The following is a 25,783-nucleotide window of genomic DNA, read 5'->3' on the forward strand; positions in this document are numbered from 1 at the left end:
TTCAGTGCAAGTCAGATGTTGTTTTCTTACGGACAACAGGAATCCTTGCGCTTAGTCACTCAGCCGTGTCCAACTCTCTACGACCCCATGGACTGTAGCCCGCCAGGCTCCTCTGTCCATGGAATTCTCCAGGCAAGAATACTGGAATAGGTTGCTATGCCCTCCTCTAGGGGATCTTCCCAACTCAGGGATAGAACCTAGGTCTCCTGCTTCACAGATGGTAACTGTGAATCCTCAGCTAATCCTTAAATAATAATCCTTCCTTCTTTCCCTCTTCTTTTTCCCCACTAGGAAAGCTCAAAAGTGAATTTATAGCCTGTCTTTGATAACAGTGTAAGATCTACAGCACACATTCATATTGACTAAACCTCCTGAGTGTCAGTTTAATTCATCTTTTCCCCCATGAAAAGATGGGGCTTTTCTCCTAGCTCAGTCAAGAATCCGCCTGCAACGCAGGAGAGCCCAGTTCGATTCCTGGGTCGGGAAGATCCACTGGAGAAGGGATAGGCTACCCACTCAAGTATTCTGACCTGGAGAATTCCATGGACTGTATAGTCCAAGGGGTCATAAAGAGTCGTATACGACTGAGCCACTTTTCACTCTCCCCCATGAATGTTTTAATCTCATTTTTATCTTAGTATAATACATGCATGTGAAGACAAATTCTTTTTTCAATGAGATTAAATATAAATTAATAAATAAAACAGCATTTAAACTGTAAATTTTCGCAGCAGACCACACCCTTTAGTCTCGCTTGTTCACGCCAGTCCAAATCTTCAGCTAGATCTGTATCTTTCAAGTTTTCCCTTATGTTTTATTCTCTCCAGTCAAAGCATGTAATGAAACCTGCTCACTTCAGTGGACAGGTATGTCAGAAATATAATCATCTGCAGAGTGCGGTTTTCTAACTGAGCCCTTCTACATTTATTAGCAGTGTATCTCTCCCAGTAGAAACTGGAGCACGAGAGGTGTTAGACTCTAGGTGCAGTGTGTCCAGTAAGTAGCCCAGGCATTAGCACATCAATCCACAGGGTGATGGGGAGACAGAGCACCCACGCCTTTCTCAGGCTGATGCTGGTTTTGTCAGTTTTGCCTTTCACCACTGAGGCCAGGGAACATTTGGAATCCATCCTGAGCCCTGGAGCACGACAGATGGTGACACAGGAGTGGCCCATCTTGCATAACGGTGATAACTATGAAGGGTCCTACCTCACCCTGCACACTCAGATTATTTTTTCATAGTGCTGAAAGAAACCATTTTCTTCTCATTTGAACCCTTAACATAACACCTCAAATCAGAGATGCTATTACAAAGGTGTATCAACTGGGAGAGAGGATGAACACTGTATGGCCTACTCGGGCAGGGGAAAATCACTCAGGAAAAAATAAAAAGTAGTGCCATTAGTACCTACACGTACAATATGATGAATCTCAAAAATACTATGACAAGGTGTGGGATGGATTAGGAGTTCGGGGTTGGCATACATATACCACTATGCATAAAGTAGTGACTAATGAGGCCTACTGCGGTGACCTAAATGCGAAGGGAATCCAAGAGGGGATGTATGTATACACGTGGCTGATTCTCTTTGCTACACAGCAGAAACGAACATGGCACTGTAAAGTGACTATACTCTTATTGAAAAACAAAAACAAAAACACCATGCCAAGTGAAAGAGAAAAAAAGAGTATACATTGTATTTTCTGTTTATAAGAAAATTTGGAAGACGCAAAACTCATCTATCGTGAAATAAAGCAGATCAGTGGTTGCCTAGGGCCAGCAGTGTTGACGGCACAAGGGAACTTGACGGATGATGGAAAGGTTCTTTTCAGAATCACACCTTGATTGGACTAGTGGTTTCCCAAGTGATGTATTTATCAAAACCAAACCTTAAGTAAATAATACACTTAATTGGTGCAAATAGGTATTCTTGCTAAAAAGGCACCACTTCAAACAAAAGGTAAGAAAACATCAGACAAAACCAAACTGAAGAACACTGTACAAAATAACCATACTACTCAAGGCCACGGATTTTAAGGAAAGACTAAGAAGCTGTCGTAGACTACAAGAATCAAGGGGTCGTGAAAAGTGAATGCAATATGAAGTCTGGGAACAGAAAAGGGGCAAAATCCAAATAAATTCTGCAGTTTAGAGAGGAGTGTCCTACCAAAGCTGATGTCTTGATTTTCTTAGTTGTACCATAGTTATGTTTTTAACGTCGGGGGAAGTTGAAAGAAAGAGTATACAGAAACTCATCACTATTTTCACAAGTTTTTAAACATCTAAAATTATCTAGAAATAAGTTTTTTAAATGGGTGCATTTTATTGTGCATAAATTTTAAGTCATTAAAGTTCATATAAAATTAAAACAAAAATAAAAATGGCAGTTTTTACAAAATAACCCTATCCCCAGGCTGATTTTCCTTTCAAGCCCATTAAATAAGTTTAAATCAAGAGTAACTAGAAGGATCAAAATATTCCTCAATATTTGAACCAATGAATGTAGTAGATAAAACACACACCAAATCACTAAATTTATAAGATTACTAATTGCAAAAAAAAAAAAAAATTACTAATTGCATTAAAAAAAAAAACTCAACTACTTTCCTTAGAACCATGATACATTCCCCTACATAACACTAACATATAATTGACAATAAAATCATCACACATTCAGATGATGGGGACACAAGGGAATCCATAAAATTTTGAAGACTACAGTAAAAATGTTTAATTTCTATGACCCTCACATCTAGAGACTCTTTTATACGTGGGCTCCAAAAACTGTATCATCTCATTGAATGTTACTTAAAGAATGGTAGGACATGAGTAGAAAAACTATCAGAGAAAAATTAAAACTTTTATAAACATACCTCCTCTGTTGCCATTTTCTTCATCCTACAAAACAAAAAGTATAAATTCATGTGAATACATGTTTAAAACTGGTAAAATCACAGCAAGGCTCAACTAAATTCAAACTGCTCTCCTGAAAATGTGCCAATTACAATCTCACTAACAATGCCTTTTGGCAGAAGGATGAAGCTGTCATGCATGGAGATGGAAAAGCTTCAGGTAAAGCCAATTTAAGGAGGACAACAGAAGTTCAGTCTCTGACATACTGAGTGTAAGCTGTCTAAAACAGACATCCAAGGGGAGCTGTCAGAAGCGGGCAACTGTATGGATGCAGCTATTACCTGGAAGAGGGGGCCGGATTGGTTCATCACTTATGTACTAAACCTTAAAAAATGTGCCTTTTAAGGCTATTACCGCACTCAGAACTATCTTTGGATAAATTGGTTCCAAGTTGCTATATCTTTAAAACTTTGAGGTTTATCTACTTGGTTGTGTTCATTGCTACCATGCTGTCTTGCTGCCATGTTGTCTACCTCTAGCTGGGAAATTAGAAAAGCAATTTTGAAAACCTAGCATAAAAATGCATTTATTCAAATAGCTGTTGAGTATCATATGAAAAGCAATGTACTATGTACTATGGAAAGAAAAACAGACATTTAGTGAAGGCTGATAATTTGTTATGTAATTTTTGACCTTTATTTTGGCTGCCCAAATACATAATTTTTTTTTTCCTGGTTACAAGCTCTGCTCTGAGCCTGTTCTGGCAACAAGGTTGCCAGCTACATAACATAATAAAGACACTGTTGTATTAATGGTACATTTTCTGAAAGCTCTACAAATATTAATTTCTATACACTCCTTTGAAGTGGATGAACAAGTTTTCAAATGGAAAAGAGTTCAATAAATATTTTCCATGTAAAAGTTATAGACTGAGACCTATTTGCAAGAACATCTGTGTTAAATAACAGCATTAATCACTGAGGTTTAATGAGCAATTACTGTCTGCCAATTTCTGTGCTGTTTCACATGTATTATATCACTTAATCAACCCAGCCACCCATGAGGAAGGGGCTGTCACTCTCTGTTAAGAGACTCATTCAAGGACACAAAGCTGGCAAAGGACAGAGACAGGACTCAAACCCAGACGCTCGACTCCAGACTGTGCTGCTAACAGTTACACTGCGCCACTGAAATTTCTAGAAATATTTTCCAACAGTAACAATGCATTTTAAACCTATGTTTGGTAAAATTATCTTTTAAAATCCGTACTCTCTATATCATCACGATCCACACTCTTCTTCAAAACAAAACCAAAAGACAAAAAACAAAATTCAGTCTTAATATGTAATTAAAGCAAGGGACTCTATTACTCTCTTACGTGACCCCGTATCTAAGTTATACTACTTACGGCATTTTTTAAGGTAAAGTAGATGTTTAGGGAAGCCAGTTCAACTGTTTTATACATTTTAGGAACACCAATCTGGTCAGTTTAAATCCCAAAGGTAGCAATAATTCATAATTCTTAAAAATTCTTTAGTAGTTTTAAAAGTTTATCTTATAAGATATTTTCCAAGAAAAATATAGTTTAAAAAGTGTGTTGTCTTAGAAGCAATATGACACTATGTTATAAAAGACAGCCCTAGATTCATAGATATTTAGATTTAGAAGAGACTTTCAAATCTTCTAGTACGATTCCCTGGAATTAGAATGGAAATCTAGAGCCCAAAAGAAGTTAAGTGTCTAGGTCAAAGTCCCCCAAGTCTTATGAATGTCATTATTTCCATTACACTGTTGTATAATAGTTAAGCATCAGGCATTCACGTTGGCCAAATTCAAATCCTAGGTCCACCACTTACTCATTACATGACTCAGATCAGTCTCCACATCTGTTATATGGGGCTAATAATAAAGTGAGATAACGCTCATAAAGAATAATAAAGAATACAGAACAAGTACTCAGCACATCAGCTGCCATTACAGTGATTCCATTTGCCTTTTATTAGATCATGTTCCTATATGTTGAAGCGTATCAGTGTAATTCACTCTAGTGAGAAGCTGTGTTTTTAAATTCTGACTTGCCATCTTATTACATATCTGAAAGTTAAGTATGAATCTAATTCCAATAACTCTACAACTATCCAAATATTTTAATGAACTATTTCTTCTGCATGCTCTGCCCAGAAAACCTACCCCTTTCTAGATTTTAGAAAAAGCAGAATGAAGTTTAGAATTAGAAAAAAAAAAAAAAAGGTAAAAAAAAAAAGATACATAGTTCAAAATTAGTATGATCTTTCAGAGGAGATTAAAGTTTCATTCTAGAAGATAGGAACATATCTAAAAGACGGGAAAGAATGTAATAAAAATGCAAACAGACTGGGTTGGCCAAAAAGTCTGTTTGAGTCTTTGCACAACATCTTATGGAAAAACCCAAATGAACCCTTTGACCAACCCAATAACACTTAATCCTTAAAAGACAGAAGGCAGGATGAGAGGAAGATAAGGAGACAGCAACTGCCTTGTGTTCTACTTTAACTACTTCTCTTACCTTAAATGAAAACTGAATTGCAGACTCTGGGGGATAAACAATAAAATGCCTCAACGTAAAACCAAAGCCTTGAGATGTTCTTTTCAACATAACTGTTTTGGGACCTGGCCAGGAGAACATTTCATCTTCGGATGGTGATACAGTTTCACTTTGTTCTTTTCCATCTTTACTTTTTGATACCTAAAAGGAAAAGACATTTAAATGTTAACTATATAGCACCATATATTTCATCATTTGGGGGAAATGTTATGTGTAAAAATATAGTAACTGAGTGCAGAGGGGAACTGGCTGGAGAAAAAGAACCGTATTCTGATGCATGAACTACATGTGGCATAAAAAATCACATAGATTATCAAAAACTCAATTTTTTCCGAGAAAGGGATGCTATGAAAAGTTAATCAGAAGCAAGAAAGAACTCTTGAAAGTGATACATATAATGACAGGTTAAAATTTTAAATGCAATATCTAAGGCTAGATAAGCAGCATGGTTTGTGGAGACAGAACTGACACAACCAGAATAACCCCAGCAGGAGAACTGAATAAATTATAAAAATTCATACTATGGACTCTTAGGGTCATTAAAAATGATGGTAGTAATAAGAAAAATGAGTTATGGCTGGGGATATTTATTACACACAGAATTTTAAAAAGAAGTCACACAAAAAAATTTAATGCAATAGAAAAACTGAAAGACAACACAAAGAAAATCTCAGAGCATTAAGGATTAAGAAATAGAAACCATGAAAAAAAAACACGAAACTGTCGCTGAGTAAGAACCCTAAACATGCTGTCAGTCCAATGGCAGCAAAGGACATTAGAAAATAAGAGACCAGGCTTCAGGTTCTAAGCGTAAATTCCGTATCCACATAAATAATCCTTCCCAAACCCCAGCTTTCCGGTTGTGTGCTTTCCTCTCCCCCCAGTCTTGGCTTTTATCTGCTCAGGAGTAAAAGCCCTCTACAATCTCAAGCTGAAGAGCCCACCCCTTCATCCCTCTCATACATCATCCCTTACAAATTCTTCCATCTGAGGCTGACCCTACTGCCCCTTCCCAGCCCCTCACCGCCCCATGGCCTCACCTCCCGCTTAAACCAGCTTCAGTTCACTCCTCTGCCTTCTCTCACCTCCTCCAAGTCATGTGAGAAAACCGAACCCTGGAAAAAATCAACATTGCCTGCTCTGCACCTGCACCCGTGCCATTGAACACAGGCAGACAAAAACAGAAAATTAAGTCAACTGCTTTCCAAGTTCATGATCACTGAGCGCACACCAGTCTTCAGTGTTGGCGTCCATTTCTCTGCAGTCCATTCATTCAATGACTATTCCATACCTTCTCCCCTGCCCTCACCTGGCACTGATGACCCTGCTTTTACTACACCGAACACAGAAGCACCAAGATGAGTCCCTTGTCGCCTTCCACATCTCCCCACCTCTTTACCACCGTCCCACGCTCTCCTGTCTCCTTCCTGTGACAATGGCTGCACTCCCCACTGCTCTAAGGTCCCACCACTTAACACAGTAGATCCCAGTCCCTCTTCCCAGACAAAGACACGGTCCCACCCATTCTTCCCTCCCTCTCTTACATCACGCTTTCTCCTTACGACCGCATTCCCATGGTACGTGTGTACATTTTTGTAAGTTCTTTTATCTTAAAAGGACAACAAAAGTCCTCTCTGACCACAGTCTTCTCTAGCTTCCACTTTGTTTTTCTACCTTTAGAGCAAGACCCCTTGGAAGTTATCTATGAATGCTATCTCTAATTCTTTTTCTCCCATTTGTCTCTTAAGTCCCCTTAAATCAGGCTGTGGCCTCCCTATATCCCTGAAACTGCTCTTTCGTCAAGGCCCTGAAGGCTTCTACATCGTTACACTGAATGGTCAATTCTTAGCTCTCAAATTTGGTAACCAATAGTTGGTGCAGGGATTACTTCCTGCTGGAAAAATTTCTCCACGTGACTTTCCACACTGAATTTCCTCCTAATTCCCCGGCTCCCTCTGCTCAGTCTCCTTTGCTATCTCTTCAATGGCTCAACTTCTGAATTAAGGAACATAAGAAATCAACCCTGAATATTTATTGGAAGGACTGATGCTGAAGCTGAAACTCCAATACTTTGGCCACCTGATGCAAAGAACTGACTCATTGGAAAAGACTCTGATGCTGGTAATGACTGAAGGCGGGAGGAGAAGGGGATGACAGAGGATGAGATGGTTGGAGGCAATCACCGACTCAACGGACATGAGTTTGAGCAAGCTCCTGGAGGTGGTGATGGACAGGGAAGCCTGGTGTGCTGCAGTCCATCGGGTTGCAAAGAGTCAGACACGACTTAGCAACTGAACAACAAAAGGGCTCAGCCCATGGACCTTTCTACCTCTACTCTGGCTTTTGGTGATATCTGCAATTTTTATCTCTAGCCCAGACATCTCCCCAATCTAATAGGTATCTCAAACCTAATATGTCTACCTGGCTGTTAAGACTTTGTATGAAATTACTAGTTCATCACAGCAGTTTTGAAATGTCACCTTTATCAAATGACAAATACGTGAATATGATTGATTCTACTACATTTTTAATCCATTTCACTGGTGAATCTTATCTATTCCTCTACAATGACATACCTTACATGAAGGTATTCAAATTCAAAAAAAAAAAAAAAGTTCCCGGAAACCATTTTTCAAGAGTCCTCCTAAATATTTTCATCATAAGTCAATATTTTGTCTGTTACTAGTTAGAAAGAAAGTGAAGTCACTCAGTCGCGTCCAACTCTTTGCGGCCCCACAGAGTGTAGCCTACCAGGCTCCTCCATCCATGAGATTTTCCAGGCAAGAGTACTGGAGTGGGTTGCCATTTCCTTCTCCAGGGGATCTTCCCGACCAGGGATCAAACCTGGGTCTCCTGCATTGCAGGCAGACGCTTTACCTTCTGAGCCACCAGGGAAGCCCCATTACTAGTTAGCTATTCATCAATTTCATTTTCTTTTCCATTAGGGAAGACACTAGATAGTAGCATTCCCCCAAACCTGCAGTAGGGGAGACTGGACCAAGTCCTATTCAATGGAATGCAAGTATTATAAAATATTAAAAATGAACAGTATTTCTATATACTGTCTGTTCTCAGTTGCTTAGTAATGTCCAATTCTTTGCAATTCCATGTACTGTATGTAACCCGCCAGGCTCCTCTGTCCATGGAATTTTCCAGGCAAGAATACTGGAGTAGGTGACCATTTCTTTCTCCAGGGGATCTTGCCAACCCAGGGATCAAACCTGAGTCTCTTGCATTGGCAGGTGGATTCTTTATCACTGAGCCACCTAGGAAGCCCTTTTACAGACAGCAGGCAATTGGAAATTTAAATTTCAAAAGTAACATTTTTTAAAAGTTTTATTTTTAATTGGGGGATAATTGTTTTACAGAGTTGTGTTGGTTTCTGCCATATAATGTGAATCAGCCTAAAAATAACATTTAAAATACAAAATACTTAGGGATAAATATGAGAAAAGATTTGCCTGACCTATAAATTGTAATTCCAAAACTGACAGATGTAAAGAAGATCTAAATAAATGGAGACATATGCCATGCTCACAGTTTAGAAGACTCGGTATTATTATACTGTCAATGCTCCTGAAACTTATCTATAGATTCAATGAAATCCCAATCAAAACCCCAGATTTTTGTGTACAAGTTGACAAACTAAAATTCACTTTGAAGTTAAAAGGACCTAAACAACCAAAACAAACTTTGAAGAAGAACAAAACTGGAGGACTCACATTACAGGACTTTGTTTAAAGCTACAGTAATCAAGACTCTGAGTCACTGATGGAGACTTTGCCCATTTGAAACTCACTTATCATAAATGCATTTTACCTTATTCCCCCCTTCTAAGACTTGGAAATTTTGAGGCGGGGTGAATAACAGCAAACACCAACATGGGGGACTCAAGCTGAGTCTCAGTTGCAAAAGTGATACATAATCAGGTAGAATTTGTAGCAGGAAAGTTTTTATTCTAGGCTTAATTATCCAAAGAGTTTAGTTAAGCTTTAGGTTGTGACTGAATCCTCCTTTTGTGATCCAAAGGAGAAATTATTTTATCTTTGCATGTAAGTTCATTCCCTCCATATCTGTCTCTCTCAAGTTTGTATTCTCGAGCGCATTTGGTATTGTTATTTTTTTCTTTTAGTCACTGTGATATGTGTGTGGTGGTATCTTGGTGTGGTAGTATTTGCATTTCCCTAATGGCCCATGATGAACACCTTTTCAAGTGCTCAGCTGCCATCTCCTTATGTAATTTTAAAGCCCCAAAGAATCTCAGATATAATAGACATAAGTGAATCGTCTTCTGTTACATGAGGAAACTGAGGCCCAGTTTAGCTAAGTGACGTATGTAAGATTTTTGTAGGCTAATTCAGAGTAAGAACTAAAATCATAGTTCCTGAATCTGAGGCTAGAGTGTTTCTCCTGTGTCACACTGGGTGTGTGCTTAGTCACTCAACAGTTTCTGATTCTTTGCAACCCCATGGACTATCCTGCCAGGCTCCTCTGTCCATAGGGATTCTCCAGGTAGGAATATTGGAGTGGGTCGCCATGCCCTCCTCCAGGGGAATCTTCCCGACCCAGGGATTGAGCCCAGGTCTCCTCATTGCAGGCGAATTCTTTACCATCTGAGCCACCAAGGAACTTTTCATCATCTTTTCTATTGTGTGATCTGCATAGATTTTCTCCCCCAGTAGCGCTTTGATCTAATGTATTGGTTTTATTTTTCTGCAGGACTCTAATTTTACAACTTTAAACAGTTTACATGCATTAAATTTATTTCTAGTGTATTATTATGACTTGGGCCTCAAAGCTTCCAAACGTACTCAAGCTTCCTTTTTCCTTTGAACCATATAAATTAGGCTCTAGGATCCTGGTGCCATAGTTCAAGTTGCTGCATAAAGCCTGCTGTGTCTTGTTCTACTGAGTTCTTTACAAAATGGAGAAAACGGGATAAAGAGTAAGCAACTTCGTTTTTGCTCTCTGCAGACAAAGTTTTTTTTTTTTTAATATCACAAAGCTCTGCTGTCTCAATTATTTCACCCTCCCAAGAACATCACATTGAATCCTCTGCAGTCTCCTTACCTTCTCCCTACAAGGGAGAAGGGAGGGTTACCATTCTTCCTACATAAAGAGAGAAGATGAAAAGAAACACACACATGTGCCTCACTCTTTCTCCTCCTTACCCGCAGAGCCTTTTGATCTGTTGGATTTTATAACAAGGGCAAACTGCAGGCACCCAGCGAAGGACACAGCAGTCAGATTCCTCCACTTGAGAGGACCCTTCAGACACTCTCTCTCTATAGATGTTGCAGCTCCCCACCATGAGCACCAATTTGTGTACTAATAGCCTCAGAGTGTAAGAAGCCTAGAAGTGGATGGAAGCATAGTGGTCACATGCCTGTGAACGAAGAACTGTCATCTGATTCCCTCAGAAGACTTCATAACAAGGTCGCTTGATTGAATAATATCTCAAGGTTAAAAGAAACCAAAATAAAACATAAAAACTAGATACAACTAGACAAAGCAAAGAGGAGTGAGAGAGAAAGTGTTGGGGGACACACTAATCATATAACAATAAAGGTAATAAAAATCTCACAGAAGGGAATGCACACAGCTATGACAGCACCGTGGGGGATAATGGAAGAAATGTTCTCAAAGTAGATTATAAAGAAAGTTTCACTACTATATAAATTTACCACAAGCCACTAAGATGTACACTTACAACGGGTGACTTTTTATGGTATGTAAATTATACTTCAACAAAGATGCTTCCAAAGAAAGACTGGCATAGGTAAAAAGTACAAAGTCTATATGTGTGCCGGAGGTTAAAGATATAGGGCTGTCATGAAAGCAAACACAAGTGAGTTAAGAAAGAATCCCTGTATACACACTAACTATAGAAGCTCTCAACTATCTTTTGTAATTACTTTTAATTTAAATAGAATGGGGATAGCTTCCTAGTATACTCCAGGAATCATTCACAATAAAGCATAAGAAAGTATTATATTATGTTCATTCTGTAAGATCCTAATACTGATTCCATTATATACCTAAGATTATAAGCCCTCAGTTCAGTTCAGTCACCCTGTCGTGTCCGACTCTTTGTACCCCATGAATCGCAGCGCGCCAGGCCTCCCTGTCCATCTCCTATGGATTATTGAAAATGCTTTGCTATTTTTTAAAAAAATTTTACCACTGATAATGTTAGTAGTACCAGTTACTTAAAGTAAGATTTTTCTTCCTTATTTTAGGGCCAGACTTATTCACAGTGATGCAACCCCTTTTTAAGATGACACCTGCTTCCATGTTGCTGTAAATGGCATTGTTTTGTTCTTTTTATACCTGAGGAGTATTCCATTGTATATATGTATTGCATCTTCAGGGGCTTCCCAGATATCTCAGTGGTAAAGGATATGCCTGCAATGCAGGAGACCCAGGTTCAATTCCCGGGTCAGGAAGATCCCCTGGAGAACGGAATGGTTACCCACTCCAGTATTCTTGCCTGGAGAATTCCAAGGATAGAGGAGCCTGGTGGGCTACAGTCCAAGGGGTCTTTTTTTTTTTTTTCATTGGAGTGAACAGAGGACCCTGGCAGGCTACAGTCCACAGCGTCACACAGAGTCGGACACAACTCAAGTGACGTGGCCTGCACACACATGCTAATTGTACCTGACAACTCTGGGCTTGGAGCTTCTCTTGACAGAGGAAGTCTCTTTCTGAGCCAGGTTGATAACAGTTGAAACCACTTTGATGTTTATTATCTAGATGCACCCAGATATACTTTTCCAATAATTAATTCTAGTTTTCAATAGACATTTTAATATTTAAGTGATAAAAGATGATGACCAAAGAAATTTTACCTCTCTCAGGAACTGAAGTTGAAAAATCTAGATAAATCGCTTTCACTGCTGAGGGCCTGGGTTCAGTCCCTGGTCAGGGCCCTAAGATCCCACAAGCCATGCAGAGCAGCCAAAAAACAGAAAAAGAAAAAAAGAGAAAAATCTAGATGCTTGGATTTAAGTTTTAAAATACTACTCAATTTTTTTTTTTACAACTTAATTTTTAAGTTCATTATTGGACATTCATTTATAATATCTTTCATCTTGGTTGACTGTCAAGATGGGTCCTTTCTCCTGCTTTTCTGTATGGTTTCACTATAGATTGTTTTGAACTGGCTGATATTTTCCTATGTGATTTCCTTCTCTATTCAGCATTCTGGTTTTTAATATAATTTTTATCTAGACAGTACTCTTCTTTCTTCTCTCTCTAAGATTTACTTTCAGATCCCATCATGTTGAAGACATGAGTTCTTAGTTCGGCAATTTTAGAACTTCACTCTCACAGAAGATGGCTATGTTAGAACCTGAAGTAAATGAAAAAAATTAAAAAGAATGGTGTGAACTGTTTATAAATAGCTTAGTTTTGACTACCACTATGACTTTGAAACGTTATCTCTAATTTACTTATGACACGTTATGTCAGTAAAAGTTGCTCAGTCGTGTCAGACTCTTTGTGATCTCTTGGGCTATACAGTCCATGGAATTCTCCAGACCAGAATATTGGAGTGGGTAGCCGTGCCCTTCTCCAGGGGATCTTCCCAACCAGGGATGGAACCCAAGTCTCCCGTGTTGCAGGCAGATTCTTCACTGTCTGAGCCGCCAGGGAAGCTCAAGAATACTGAAGTGGGTAGTCTATCCTTTCTCCAGAACATCTTCCTGACCCAGGATTTGAAACGTGGTCTCCTGCACCGCAGGCGGATTCCTGACTAGCTGAGCTACCAGGGAATCTGTCAATATTATCAGCCTCACAAGATGGTAAAAATCAGAATGTACTTCTCTTCACAAATTACCCATTTCCTGGGCATTTTCTCATAGTTGTCTTACTAGTAGTGATGGTGGGATCAGATTACACTTACTTTTGTCCCTTGGACCTTCTGTGACCAACAATAAACGTTTTTGTGGTATTAAAGGAAAGTCTGAGCTTGTTTCCTAAAATAGAAAAAGCATTTTCAAGATGATACCTTAATGGTATCATCATGTGTCATCTGGCATTTGTATAACTTTCCATATCATTTGAAAGAATTCCTCTTTATTACTGATTCCAGAAGCAAAGATGACTGAATCTAACTGGCATGCTTGCTGCATTCACCCTTTCATCTTTAATAGCTTCTGACATTACTTCCTAATTCTGTTATTAAAAATATTCACTAAAGTAAAGGAGGCTGGGGAACGTGATTAGCTATTTACCAGGTAGAAGAAGAAGAGGGTTGATGAACAGCTAGCCAATCTCTGCTGTGGTTCATTGATTTTCACTGATACATAAAATTTCATCGTGAATGTACCACTTTTTATCTATTATCCTCTAAATTGAAATAGGGTTTTCCCATTTTGCTATTAGCAAAAAAAGAAAAGAAAAAACCAAGTTGCTAAGAACATCTCCTGTTCATAAAAACATCTTTTACACCATAGTTTCTTAAGGTATTTACATAGTAGTTACCTGGTTTATTTTTTATGGTATTTACCTATGTTTACATAGTATTTAGATGGTTTCTTTAAGGTATTTACCTGGTATTGGATAGATGTTTATAGCTTAACATAGTAAGTTTCAAACGTGTAATTCAGAAGCCTGACCTAGACCATGACCACCATCAGCCACTACTCGCCATGTAGGCCGTCTCTCTTCTCTATCAAAGGGGCAAGCGGACTAGGAGAACTGCCTGCCCTTTGCACGTGCACAGACTGTCAACATACCACTCTCAAAGTTCCACATATATTCCTCTAGTGCTATCCTAAGAAATAATAAAAAAAAATTTTTTTTTTTAAAAACCTCTCATTTATTTAAAAACGTTTATACACTGCAGGGCTGTTTCCTAAAGGAGAGAAAGCCTACACTCTATGTAGGGGGAATATTTCCACTTTAAGATACATCACCAGCCCTATACCAAAACCTCTCTAATTATTAACTAGCATTAACTATGAAGATGAAGGTTCAACTGGCACCCAGCGAGCAGGCGCAGGGTCCGGTATGCTCCACGTGTTACGTTCGGTATTGCCATATTGAACGACCATGATGGCGCTGACTGGCATCTATTTACATCTTTCTAAAATGAGGCTCAAAAAAAAATAAAGTGACTTCCCCATAGTTGTAAAACATATAACTTCAATTCGAGAGCTCTCTAAAGAAAATAACTCTCTACCCAAAAAGGTACAAGAACTCAACTCAATCTGAATCCAATTTTATTTTAAAAAAAAAGTTCATCAGTCCACTGATTAGCAAATAAAACTAAGCACACACTAAACTTACTCAACAATTTATTTCAATACATTAATCTCTTTACATTACACGGCAGACTTAAATCCACATAGGAGAATCCGTACAGAAGAATGACCTACTGTATACCTCAAGTATTTTTTTTTTAATGAAGCCTTAGATAACTTAAATTTTTTTAGAAACAACAATTCCAAACTAAGTTCCTATCAAAAACAAAACTTTCAGAAGTTCATCAGTTTGATTGCTGAACATCTTCTAAACATATTAAAAATGGGTCTGTAACAAATGATGACTGCTATTTGGATGGCAAAAACTATTTAAATCTGCTTTCCATATACCTTTTTCTCTTTCCTTTGGTAAAGGAGCATAGAATAGAATGACTGAATGAAATATACATCTAAAATGAAAAAAAAATCTAAAAATGTTATTTTAGCTGCGCAAGTACTTCCCCAAAAAACTATGTAGTGGCACTATGTTAATATTTAATATTTAATGTTTTAATAAATATATTAATATTTAATGTTAATTGCTTTTTCCTTGCCTATATTTTAATAAATATGAAACTTCTACAGGCAAGAAGAAAGCCAATTATATAATATAAAGAAATAAATAAGCCATTAAATACATATTTAAAAGTACAGTGGTGGTCAACCACATTCAGCACACACCCAAAATAATAACTGAGCATTATATCACTACAGATATCTACAGCCTCATACAATTTACACTAGTAGGAGCACCTCACCCCTGCTCTCAGAGCCTAACTAGCCATACGGAACATTTATAATCTATTTCTAAGCATGTCTACCAGAATCGGGGGACATAGTTTTATCTACTTTCCTCATTTGCTGCTAACTCGCCAGAAAGTTATTTGCTAATCACAAAAATGGAATGACAGAATGACCATTCAGTACAACAACAACAAAACCTTCTTTCTCAAATTTAATACCATACTGATAGAAGTCTTCTTAAATTATTAAGCCTAAAATCTCATTCCATGCCAAAAGATTTTCAAATTATAAAGGAAAGGTATTAAATTTCCAAAATATTTTTCTGCAAAGGACTTCTGAAGGAATTGCTTTACTAGCCTAAAGTTTAGTTAAGTCTCTCATTAACAATATTCTCTACTAGCAGGAAAGGACACTGAAGAAAAGATATTATTCTAAACTCAATCAGGAAAAACCGTGAGAATTCTCATACCCATCTACTGGGAGTACAATCTTTCTGTAAACCCTCTTGACAACATTTATCAAGAGACTTAAATTTTATACCTTTTATCCTAACAACTAATGAAATAATAAGAGGGTGAAGATTCATTTTACAAAATGTTCAGCCTAAGGTATAATAAACTCAACTCAGAAATTATTTCAAAGTCCAACTACAGCAAAAAAAAAAAGGAAGAGTTACATAAATTATGATACAGCTGAAATATGAAAAAAAAATTAATGACACGGGGAAATGCCCAAAATATAATATTGGGGGGAAAGTAAGGTTAAAATGTCACAGTTTGACAAAGTGTTGTAGTCTCTCTCTCTCATACACATACACACAGAGTTTGGAATAAGGGGCCAGGGTTCTTTTTTTTTAGACAATTCATCAGTTTTTATAAGGAACCCGTGTAAATGGTAACTTTTCACACCAGCTTGCACCGCTGTGCATCATTGTGTATCACACAAACTGCGTTTTGAACACTTTGTGTTAGTGGAATAATGCACTTTTTTCTTGGTACCAAAGTGCCTTACAGCAGAAATCCCCAACCAGTGCCTTGCAATACTAAGAGGCCGTGTCCCAGGGCCTGTATCTCATAGAGCCCGTGTAGCGAAGGGTATAACCTACCATCTTATAATTACTTGTTTATACATCTATATTTTCAATCTTAAAGTAGTTTCCTGGGAACACAGGAGAATAATGTCTTAATTCAGTGCCCATCACAAATTCTGACAAAAAATAGGACTCAAAAAAAAAAAAAAGAAAGAAATGAAATCTACATGAATTAAACAAGTAAAGTTGGCATAAAATAAGGACAATGAAAAACAAAACGATTGCTTTAAAACTCCGATGGGGAATTACTCCTGTTTAAGTACTTCCCCATTTTCCTCATTAGAGACAGTAAGGGCATATAGCTCTATTTCATATCAAATAGACAGAGAGTGAAACAGACAGAAGCTCAAATATAGATGTCTATTTTTACACATATTTTCTTGTAAAGAGTCTCTATGACCAGATAATAGGGTTATTTTCAGAAGCTGCTTTTTTTCTGATAGGAATAAAATTTTGTTTACTCTGAATCAGAGAACAGACTGTATTTTTAGGGGAAAAACAATCATCTCCCTATCCTTTGGGCAGACAGGAATCTCCGAATTAAGAAGCAAGCTTAAATTTCAGTTCATCTTAGCTACTAATGAAATACTGCGGCTCCCTCTGAGCAGACACAGTGATACTGACCGTGTATAGAGCTAGTGAAGAGATGGTTACAGAAGGTCAGACCCATATCATGTGGTTTCCCTGTTTTGCTTGAAGCACTGTAATGACCTAGAGTACCAGAGATTCATCTTGCTAAAAGTCCATACAAAAAAGCTTTCTGAATCTACGCTGATTTTAGATGATCAAAGACACTATGCTGGCAACCAATGTTAACAGTTGCCTCAATTTCCTCAGCCTGAACTATGGAAAAATTTCACAGACTTTTATATAGCTGGAAGGAAACATGGAGATAATATAATCCAACTTGGCCATTCACCATTGTATTAAGCACTGAGTCTCCAAGAGGTTGAGTAACTTGCTAAAAGTTACATGCTGATCGGTGACCCCAACTATTCATTAGGGTCCAACTGAAGTAGGATAGACTGGGCAGAGAGTATTACTCCATGGACCAGGAGCAAATGGGAAAATAATTCATAAAAGATGTTGAAATGGTTTTTGAAATGTGTAAAAATATAGGTCTCTCTCTGTTAGCTAGGATGAAGGCACCCCATATCATGTGAATTATTCTTTTACTCACTAGCTCTCAAAGAATGTAGATCATCATAGTCTGCTATTTCCAGAACAAGGGCGCCCTGATACATAAGGTAAGTTCTGTCCTACAAGAAACTTGCCCTCATGAATGGGAAGAGGTGTAAACCTTAAAGGAAGTCACATAAAACTACATCTTCGAAAGAGGATTCTCTCTCCCCTCACCTTGTCCTTACCTTTTGTTGAAAGAAAGCTTCAAATAGAAGCTCTATATACAAAATATCAAATATACAGGGCTGCTCTGTCTGCAAACAAGGGCAGGAGAGTTTGTAGAGAAACCTGCTCCCTTTTGCTAGTTCCTCAGAAACCTGAACAGTCTGTTAAGGAGTTTAAAGATCAGAGAGGTAGCTCAACCAACTTAAATTTACTAAACACAAAAACAGAGACCCAGAGAGACTTGCTGACGGTCTCAAGGCTAATCAGTGACACAGTTTAGGCTAAAACTTAAGTTTCCAATCTCCTGATCCTGGAACTTCCTCACTGTATTATACCACAAACAGATTGGTTTAGCAATTCAAGGATACCAGCTACTGGATCAGGCACCCTTTGCTTTTTCCATTATAAGTGATATTTATCAGATGTATATATTCATTCAAGACAAATTAGAAAATAAAAGTTAAGCAAAAAAACTGTAATAACTTAACTTACGTACCATTACCCCTCTAGAGAAAACTGATGCCAGTATTTTGGGATATATTATACATATATAAATATATATATATATTAGATCTTTTCATATGAAAATATATACAAACACACACAAGAAAAATGCTCTTCTAATCTTATTTTTACTTAATATGTTATGAATGTCTTTCTGAGTTAATATAACATGTGTGTGCATACTAAATTGTGTCTGAGTCTTTGCAACACTGTGGACTATAGCCCACCAGTCTCCTCTTCCATGGAATTTTCCAGGCAGGAATACTGGAGTGGGTTGCCACTTCCTACTGAAGGGGATCTTCTTGACCCAGGGATCGAACCTGCGTTTCTGGCATCTCCTGCATTGACAGGCAGATTCTTTACTACCAGTGCTACCTGAGAAGCCCAATATAACATATACCTATACATTATGTTTAAAGACTGCATGGTATTTCACCACATGGATAAATAAAACTTCATTTATTCGCTCTTCTTTTTGCTATTTGGAATGCACAGTTTATTAAGCCTTTTTATACTACTACTATTATTATTGCTTATTACTACTGCTACTACAACCATCTGTGGACCAATTTCTGTGAAAAACCAGGAATAGGTCATTAGGATAAATTCCAAAGAATGGAGTTGCTGTAACATCATTATGCTGTTTCTTTGTTTTATGGTTTTATATTCAAAGTGTCAAAGGGCCATCTATGAAACAGGGACAAAGTCACACACCTACTGACAGTGTATCAGACTACTATATCCATATACTTGCCAACATTGGGTAGTCATTCTTTGCTAATAAGCTAAGATGAAAACTGATTCTTATTGTTTTAATTTTTTATTTCTTTCATTTGTAGTGAAACTAAACATCTTTGCAGGTAGCATCCAATTCTTAAAGACCTATAATATAAATAACACAGAATGGACTTCCCAGGTGGTCCAGTGGCTAAGACTCCATGCTCCCAGTACAGGGGGCTCAGGTTAGATCTCTGGTCAGGGAACTAGATCCCAGCTGCCACAACAAAGGATCCCACATGCTACATCTTAAAGATCCCACCTGCCACAACTAAGACCCAGGGCAGCCAAATAAACAAATTAAAAAAAAAAAAACATAGAAAAGAATACACAAGTCTCAAGTTGTTTGAGACTGAATTGCAAAAAAACACATTGTCACTGTTCAGAACACAGTTCTCAGACAAAATGAGGGTTGACAGCAATGTCTTAAAACACAGTAATAGAAACCAAAGCAAAATTCCTGAACTGGAAAGGGAACTTAAAGTGCACAGGGACCCAGAGGTGACAACTGGGGGAAGCAGACCCCAGATGGCAGAGAGGAGACAAGCTCCCCGAGGAAAGAGGGTTAAAGTGGCTCATGCTCAAAATAATCTGAGCACTGGGATGCACCCTAACTTCAGAACACCAGACACCAGGGCAGATCCCGCTTTGAGTTGCTATGTCCAGCCAAGGCAGATGACGTGACGCTCACTAACTGCATCCATGATCCCCCAGGGGAAGACTGGCCTTGGAAATGGAGCTCTCCTCTGACTTCCAATGTGGTAATGTACTGTCTGTCTGCTTACAGCCTTTCAGATGCACAACCCAATTGTGTCTTGTTTATTTCAAAAACCCAGCTAAGTGAAAACATTCCAAATGCAGGAGGTCCTTGTTTTATAATTTGTTCATGAAAAGTAATGATTAAATACCAAGAAGTATTTTGAACATATTTTACAGGCCCTGGTGGAGCTTACTATTTAAAAGAACCCAGGGAGAAAGCCTTTGGGAAGGCAATAAATTATTTTAATCACTCCATAATTTATGTCCCATAAATACAATTGCCTTTCAACATAACGTTTTTTCTGGAAACTACATTATAAAATGAATCGCTTGAATAGATAATATTTTTACATAGAAAAGAATGCTTTAATTGGTTAAAACACAGAAATGATTCAACAACACATCCGGAAAGTAAATATATAGCAATTAGAAATCTCTAAAATCATTTCCAAGTGCAGTCACAATTTTTAAATAAGCATAATTAAACCAGCTGGATATTATATGAGGAGGAGCTTAAAGTATTATAAAGTACACACAGTACTCATAAAAATACAAATCCAATCTATCTTAAATTTTACTGAAAATTTATAAGGCAGAAATAAGAACCATTAATCATTCAGATCAACCTGAACAGCCCAAAGAAAATTTTGTATTAAAAGAAGGGCTTTTTATGCTCCTTTACATTCCTTTGCTTTGGGTATAGTGCAAGCAGTTTATGGTTCAGTTGGATGCCACAGGGCACTTCTTTAAATACTAGCTGGTTGGACCATCTCCCAAATCAATTTTCAGATCCTTGTTAGTGATATTGATACCCTTGTGATTGTTGCAACTATTGCATTAATTCAAATTTAATTAAATAATTATAATTTCCATAGAAAGAAACAAGAGTCTGCCTATAAAATAACTTTATCTTTGGAAAACCACTTTCCTACATCCATCTTAGCAAGGCTAAAAGGGCAATCCCGTTCTCTGTGGATCTTTATTTTTTAAGATTTTTTTAATGTGGACCATTTTTAAAGCTTTTATTAAACTTGTTATAATATTACTTCTAATGTTTATGTTCTGGTTTTTTGGGGAGGAAGCATGTGGGATCTTTGCTCCCTGACCAGGGATTGAACCTGCAACACCCTGCACTGAAAGGTGAGGTCTTAACCACTTGACCCCCAGGAAAGTGCTTGCTCCTTCTATCATTAAAAATCTTGGCATTCAAGTAGATAGAGTCAATGCAGAAAATATTTAATATGCAGCTCCTAAGAACATCTGGAAGATAAAAGCTGCTTAAAGGAGACCAACTCGCTTTGGTCACTCAAACGTGCTTAGTTGCTCAGTCGTGTCCGACTCTTTTCAATCCCATGGACTGTAGCCCACCAGGCTCCTCTGTCCATGGGGATCCTCTAGGTAAGATACTGGAGTGGGTTGCCACGCCCCCCTCCAGGGGATCTTCCCAACCAGGGACCAAATCCACATCTCCCACATTGCAAGCGGATTCTTTACCATCTGAGCCACCAGGAAAGCCCAAAAATACTGGAGTGGGTAGCCTATCCCGTCTCCAGGGGATCTTCCCAACCCAGGGACTGAATCAGGCTCTCCTGCATTGCAGTGGATTCTTTACCAGCTGAGTTACCAGGGAAGCCCCAAGACTTGTCTATATTATTATTATTATATCAAAAACTTAAACATTAATACCAGGTACTAATTTAATATTAAATACTTCCTAGTTCATGTGAACCTGAAACTCAAATTAACCATGGCAATGTGATTTTAAAAAAAGAGAGAGAGAGAGACACATACAGACGCACGGTGAGGCCTCAGTTCTTATTTTTGTTTCAATTCTGAGTCAGGTACAACAGTATAAAACCCATTAGTTTACAAATTCAAATAGACTATTCAAAGAACCTGAAAATTCGATGACATTATTCCTCTTTTGTGTATTTTTAACACTGTACTCAAAGACATTGGGTGACTTATCCAAGTTCTTACAACTAGTGAATAATGGGCAAAGAAATCCAAGGGGCCAGTAAAAGATGCTCAAGCTCATCAGTCATCAGGCAAATGCAAATCAAAACCATCATAAGACACTATGACAAAGAGACCAAAATGGCTAAAAAAATTATTTTTTAACTGGCAAACAATTATTGGCAAGGACATAGTGTAACAAGAATTCTCAAATACTGCTGATGAGAATATAAACTGGTACAACCACTTTGAAAAGCTGCTTGGTAGCATCTGTCAATGTTGGGCCATAAAATGTGAACATCCCGTGTCCCAGGAACTCCACTCCCAGATCAACACTCAACAGAAATCCATACATGCAAAGCCATGTGCAAACATGTCCATAACAGCATTATTGGGGATGGTTGAAACTGGAAATGAGCCCAACGCCATCAAAAGTAAAATGGATAAATTGTAGTGTATTCATAAAACTACTAAACATAACTTTTTTTTAGGTTTACAGCTAAGGCAAGAACCTGGATGAATTGAAAGCTAATCCTAAGTGAAAAAGTCAAACACAAATGCAATAACATTCATACTAAAATTGACAAAGGTGAACCAATACATGGTGATGGATGCCTAGAGAGTTATAATCTTTGGAGGAGAGGATAATATGCAGGGGTACAAGAGGCTGAAGGGCTGCATCTATAGCTTTATTAGGGTAATGATGCCACAGGTGCATTCACTTTGTAAAATTCATCAACCTATGTATTTATGATTTAAAGGTATTTTAGGTATTGCTATATTTCTAGGTACAATGTTTACATGTTTGTTTAAATACAAATCTGGATCAGTGAGTTTCATGCTGAAAACCCTACAGCTGGCTTCTCATCACACTGGGAAGAAACTCCAAAACCCTTCTCTTATAGACTCTCCCTAACCCAGTCCTGGATATGTCTGATTCCCTCCTTTCCCTCTGTTCACAGATTCCTGCCACACACATCTCCTGGCTGCCTCAAACACACCAAGCTCTTTCCATCTCAAGGATTTTACTTTTGCAATTTCCACTAGCTGGCATCCAGATATTTGTATGGCTTGCTTCCCTAATTCATTTAGGATTCTGCTTAAACATCATCAACACAGAGAAGTGACTTTGAAATAGGAAGAAAGGGGGACTCTTTCACCATCTTGGACCTAGTTGGTTCTAACCAGGCTTTGTCATGTCCTATGACTATGTCAATCCTAAAGGAAATCAACCCTGAATATTCATTGGAAGGACTGATGCTGATGCTGAAGCTCCAATACTTTGGTCACCTGATGCAAAGAGCCAACTCACTGGAAAAGACCCTGATGCTGGGAAAGATTGAGGCCAGGATGAGAAGGGGGTGACAGAAGATGAGATGGTTGGATGGCATCACCAACTCAATGGACATGAGTTTGAGCAAGCTCTGGGAAATAGTGAAGGACAAGGAAGTCTGGTGTCCTGCAGGCCATGGGGTCGCAAAGAGTCGGACATGACTTAAATTTGCTACGTCATTCTTTTAAAGGTTGCACCCTGCTCCCTCCCCTCCTGTCTCAACTTCAGAGGGGCTTTTCCTGACCACCTTTATCTAAATTCGTCTCCCCATTGGGGCTTCCCTGATAGCTCAGTTGGTAAAGAATCCGCCTGCAATGTGGGAGACCTGGGTTCGATGCCTGGGTTGAGAAGATCCCCTGGAGAAGGGAAAGGCTACCCACTCCAGTATTCTGGCCTGGAGAATTCCATGGGCTGTACACAGTCCATGGGGTTGCAAAGAGTCAGACACGACTAGGCAACTTTCACTTTCAGTCTCCCCATTGCTCCATCCTGTTTTAGTTTTTCCTCATACTGCTTGCCACAATCTGAGACAATATTGTTTGTTTGATTATTTATTGACTCCCATTAAAATGTAAGGTTCATAAGAGCAGGGACTTTAGTTCACGTCAGAATAGGAGCACAAAGTAGGTGCATAAAAAAATGTAGCAAATGAATAGAAATTGAGCATTTTCTCCTCCTGGAAGGGAAAGTTTTATTTGCAATTATATATTTATTTCTGCTTATGTGTTTAATATCTATCTTCCCCACTTGATTACAATCTCCAGGAACACAGACCTACATGCTCACCATCTTATAGGGAATGCCTAACCTAGCAGCCAGGCAAAAACCAGGCACTGAGTCAGTATGCCTGGAAGCAAAAGATGCAGTACATCAATACACCACCAACGGACTTCCCTGGTTGGCCAGTGGCTAAGACTCTGTATTCTCAATGCAGGGGGCCCAGGTTCAGTCCCGGGTCAGGGAACTAGATCCCACATGCCACAACTAAAGATTCTCCAAGCCACAACTGAGACCTGCTGCAGCCAAAAACATAAATAAATAAAAATAAATTTTTAAGAAATACACCACTGAAATTTTTTTTCCTAAGGTCACTACAAATATGCATCGTAACAGGCCAGTCAGAATCTAAACACTGGGATTATTGCCTGAGGTAAACTTCTTTCATCTCCAGGCCATAAAAAGCACCATCCCCACTTCCCCACTAAACATAGGCCCAGAATTATCAATGTAAGAGAGTATTTTGACTGCTCACCATTATTTATGGTAAACTTAACCTGTTCTCATTCGTGCAGAAAAGAGTTCCCACAGCAGGTCTGAGACTGCTGTCTCAGAGAGGCCTGCTTAAGAGGTTGGTCATGGTTGGCATCTGGGAACTTGGACTTCAGGGGGGCTCCCCTCATTCCCTCACAGATAAGAGTGGCCCTCCGGGCCTCAATTGTTAGTGTAAACAATGCGGTTTATGCTGACCCCCTGACTTCCTTCTGGGGGCCTGGAATTTTGGCATATGCTAGTCACATGATCGGCCCCCAATGAAAGCTTTGTCTTAAATGGGCCTCCTTGGTGGACAGACGTGTCACATGTGTTGTCACAGTTTGTGCTGGAGGAACTGAGTGCATCTCATGTGACTCCGCTAGGAGAGGACCCTGGGAAGCTTGTGCATGGCCTCCTCCAAGCTTTATCTCACGCGTCTTTGCCCGTTGCTGATTTTGCTTTGAAACCTTCTGCTATAATCAATGACCGTTCTGGGTACCACTGCCTCATGAATTCTCTAAGTCACTGAACCAGGAGGTGATCTGGAGGGCCCCCCCCCTTCAAATCTCCCAATTCTTAAGCAGATAATGATCAATCACAACTGTGGAAAAACAGAGGAAGAAAGAGAACAGTGACCCCTGCCTTCTGGCATTCCTGCCTCGGAAAAGTCCCCTCCTCTTGAGTGTGGGCTGGGCCTGATGATTCGCTTCTAATGTTTGGAATTCAGCCAACGTGATGGATGTCACTTCCGAGATTAGATTACCAAAGACTGCATCCTCTGCCTTGCCCACTCACTCTGTCTGGCTCTCCTCCTTGGCTTTGTATGACTTAAAGAATTACTTATGGTTATAACTGGAAGAAGGAAGCCCTGAAAATCCGCTAATCAGATTATAGATAAGAACACTAAAATCCAGAGAAATGACAGAATTGTTCAGAATCACACAACCAAGAGACAGCAGAGCAGACAGATATGCAGGAACCTCTACTCATAGTCCAAGGCTCACTCTTTCCACCAGGCCATCCAACATGCCAAGCAGTTTGCCCCAAGGCTGGGGAGGAGGAACACAAAAAGCTAATGTTTGTAAGTGCTTTTCTCCTTGCAGTCAATTTCAGCTATCATCTAAACAGGCGACTCTGTCATCCTATTTATCCGCAGACCATTTGCTCTGTCCAGAAATCTGCCTTTTCCTTCAGAGATTTCCATTTCGTCTTTCTCATTCATTTAAACCTGATTTCACCCATCAAAAGCTCCCAGGAAGAATACTAAGCCAAGACAGAGTCAGCCTCTGGGCCCTCTAAGTGACAAGTCCAGAGGCAGCTGGCTTGAAGCTCAACATCA

At 38.8% G+C, this 25,783-nt stretch overlaps 1 protein-coding gene across 5 annotated transcripts in view; it reads right to left on the bottom strand.

Annotated features, from left to right (window-relative positions):
* The window catches only part of ARHGAP21 (Rho GTPase activating protein 21), a 129,850-nt gene that overhangs the window by 73,190 nt on the left and 30,877 nt on the right, over positions 1 to 25,783 (bottom strand). For all 5 annotated transcript variants that reach the window (XM_043478483.1, XM_043478487.1, XM_043478485.1 and 2 more), the window contains exons 3-4: positions 5,400 to 5,579; positions 2,875 to 2,899 (exon numbers count right to left, since the gene is read on the bottom strand). In XM_043478483.1, coding sequence (XP_043334418.1) covers positions 2,875 to 2,899; positions 5,400 to 5,579 — 205 coding nt within the window. The remainder of the gene's footprint in view (positions 1 to 2,874; positions 2,900 to 5,399; positions 5,580 to 25,783) is intronic.

This window comes from Cervus canadensis, chromosome 10, assembly GCF_019320065.1.
Source record: "Cervus canadensis isolate Bull #8, Minnesota chromosome 10, ASM1932006v1, whole genome shotgun sequence".
Lineage (NCBI taxonomy): Eukaryota > Metazoa > Chordata > Mammalia > Artiodactyla > Cervidae > Cervus > Cervus canadensis.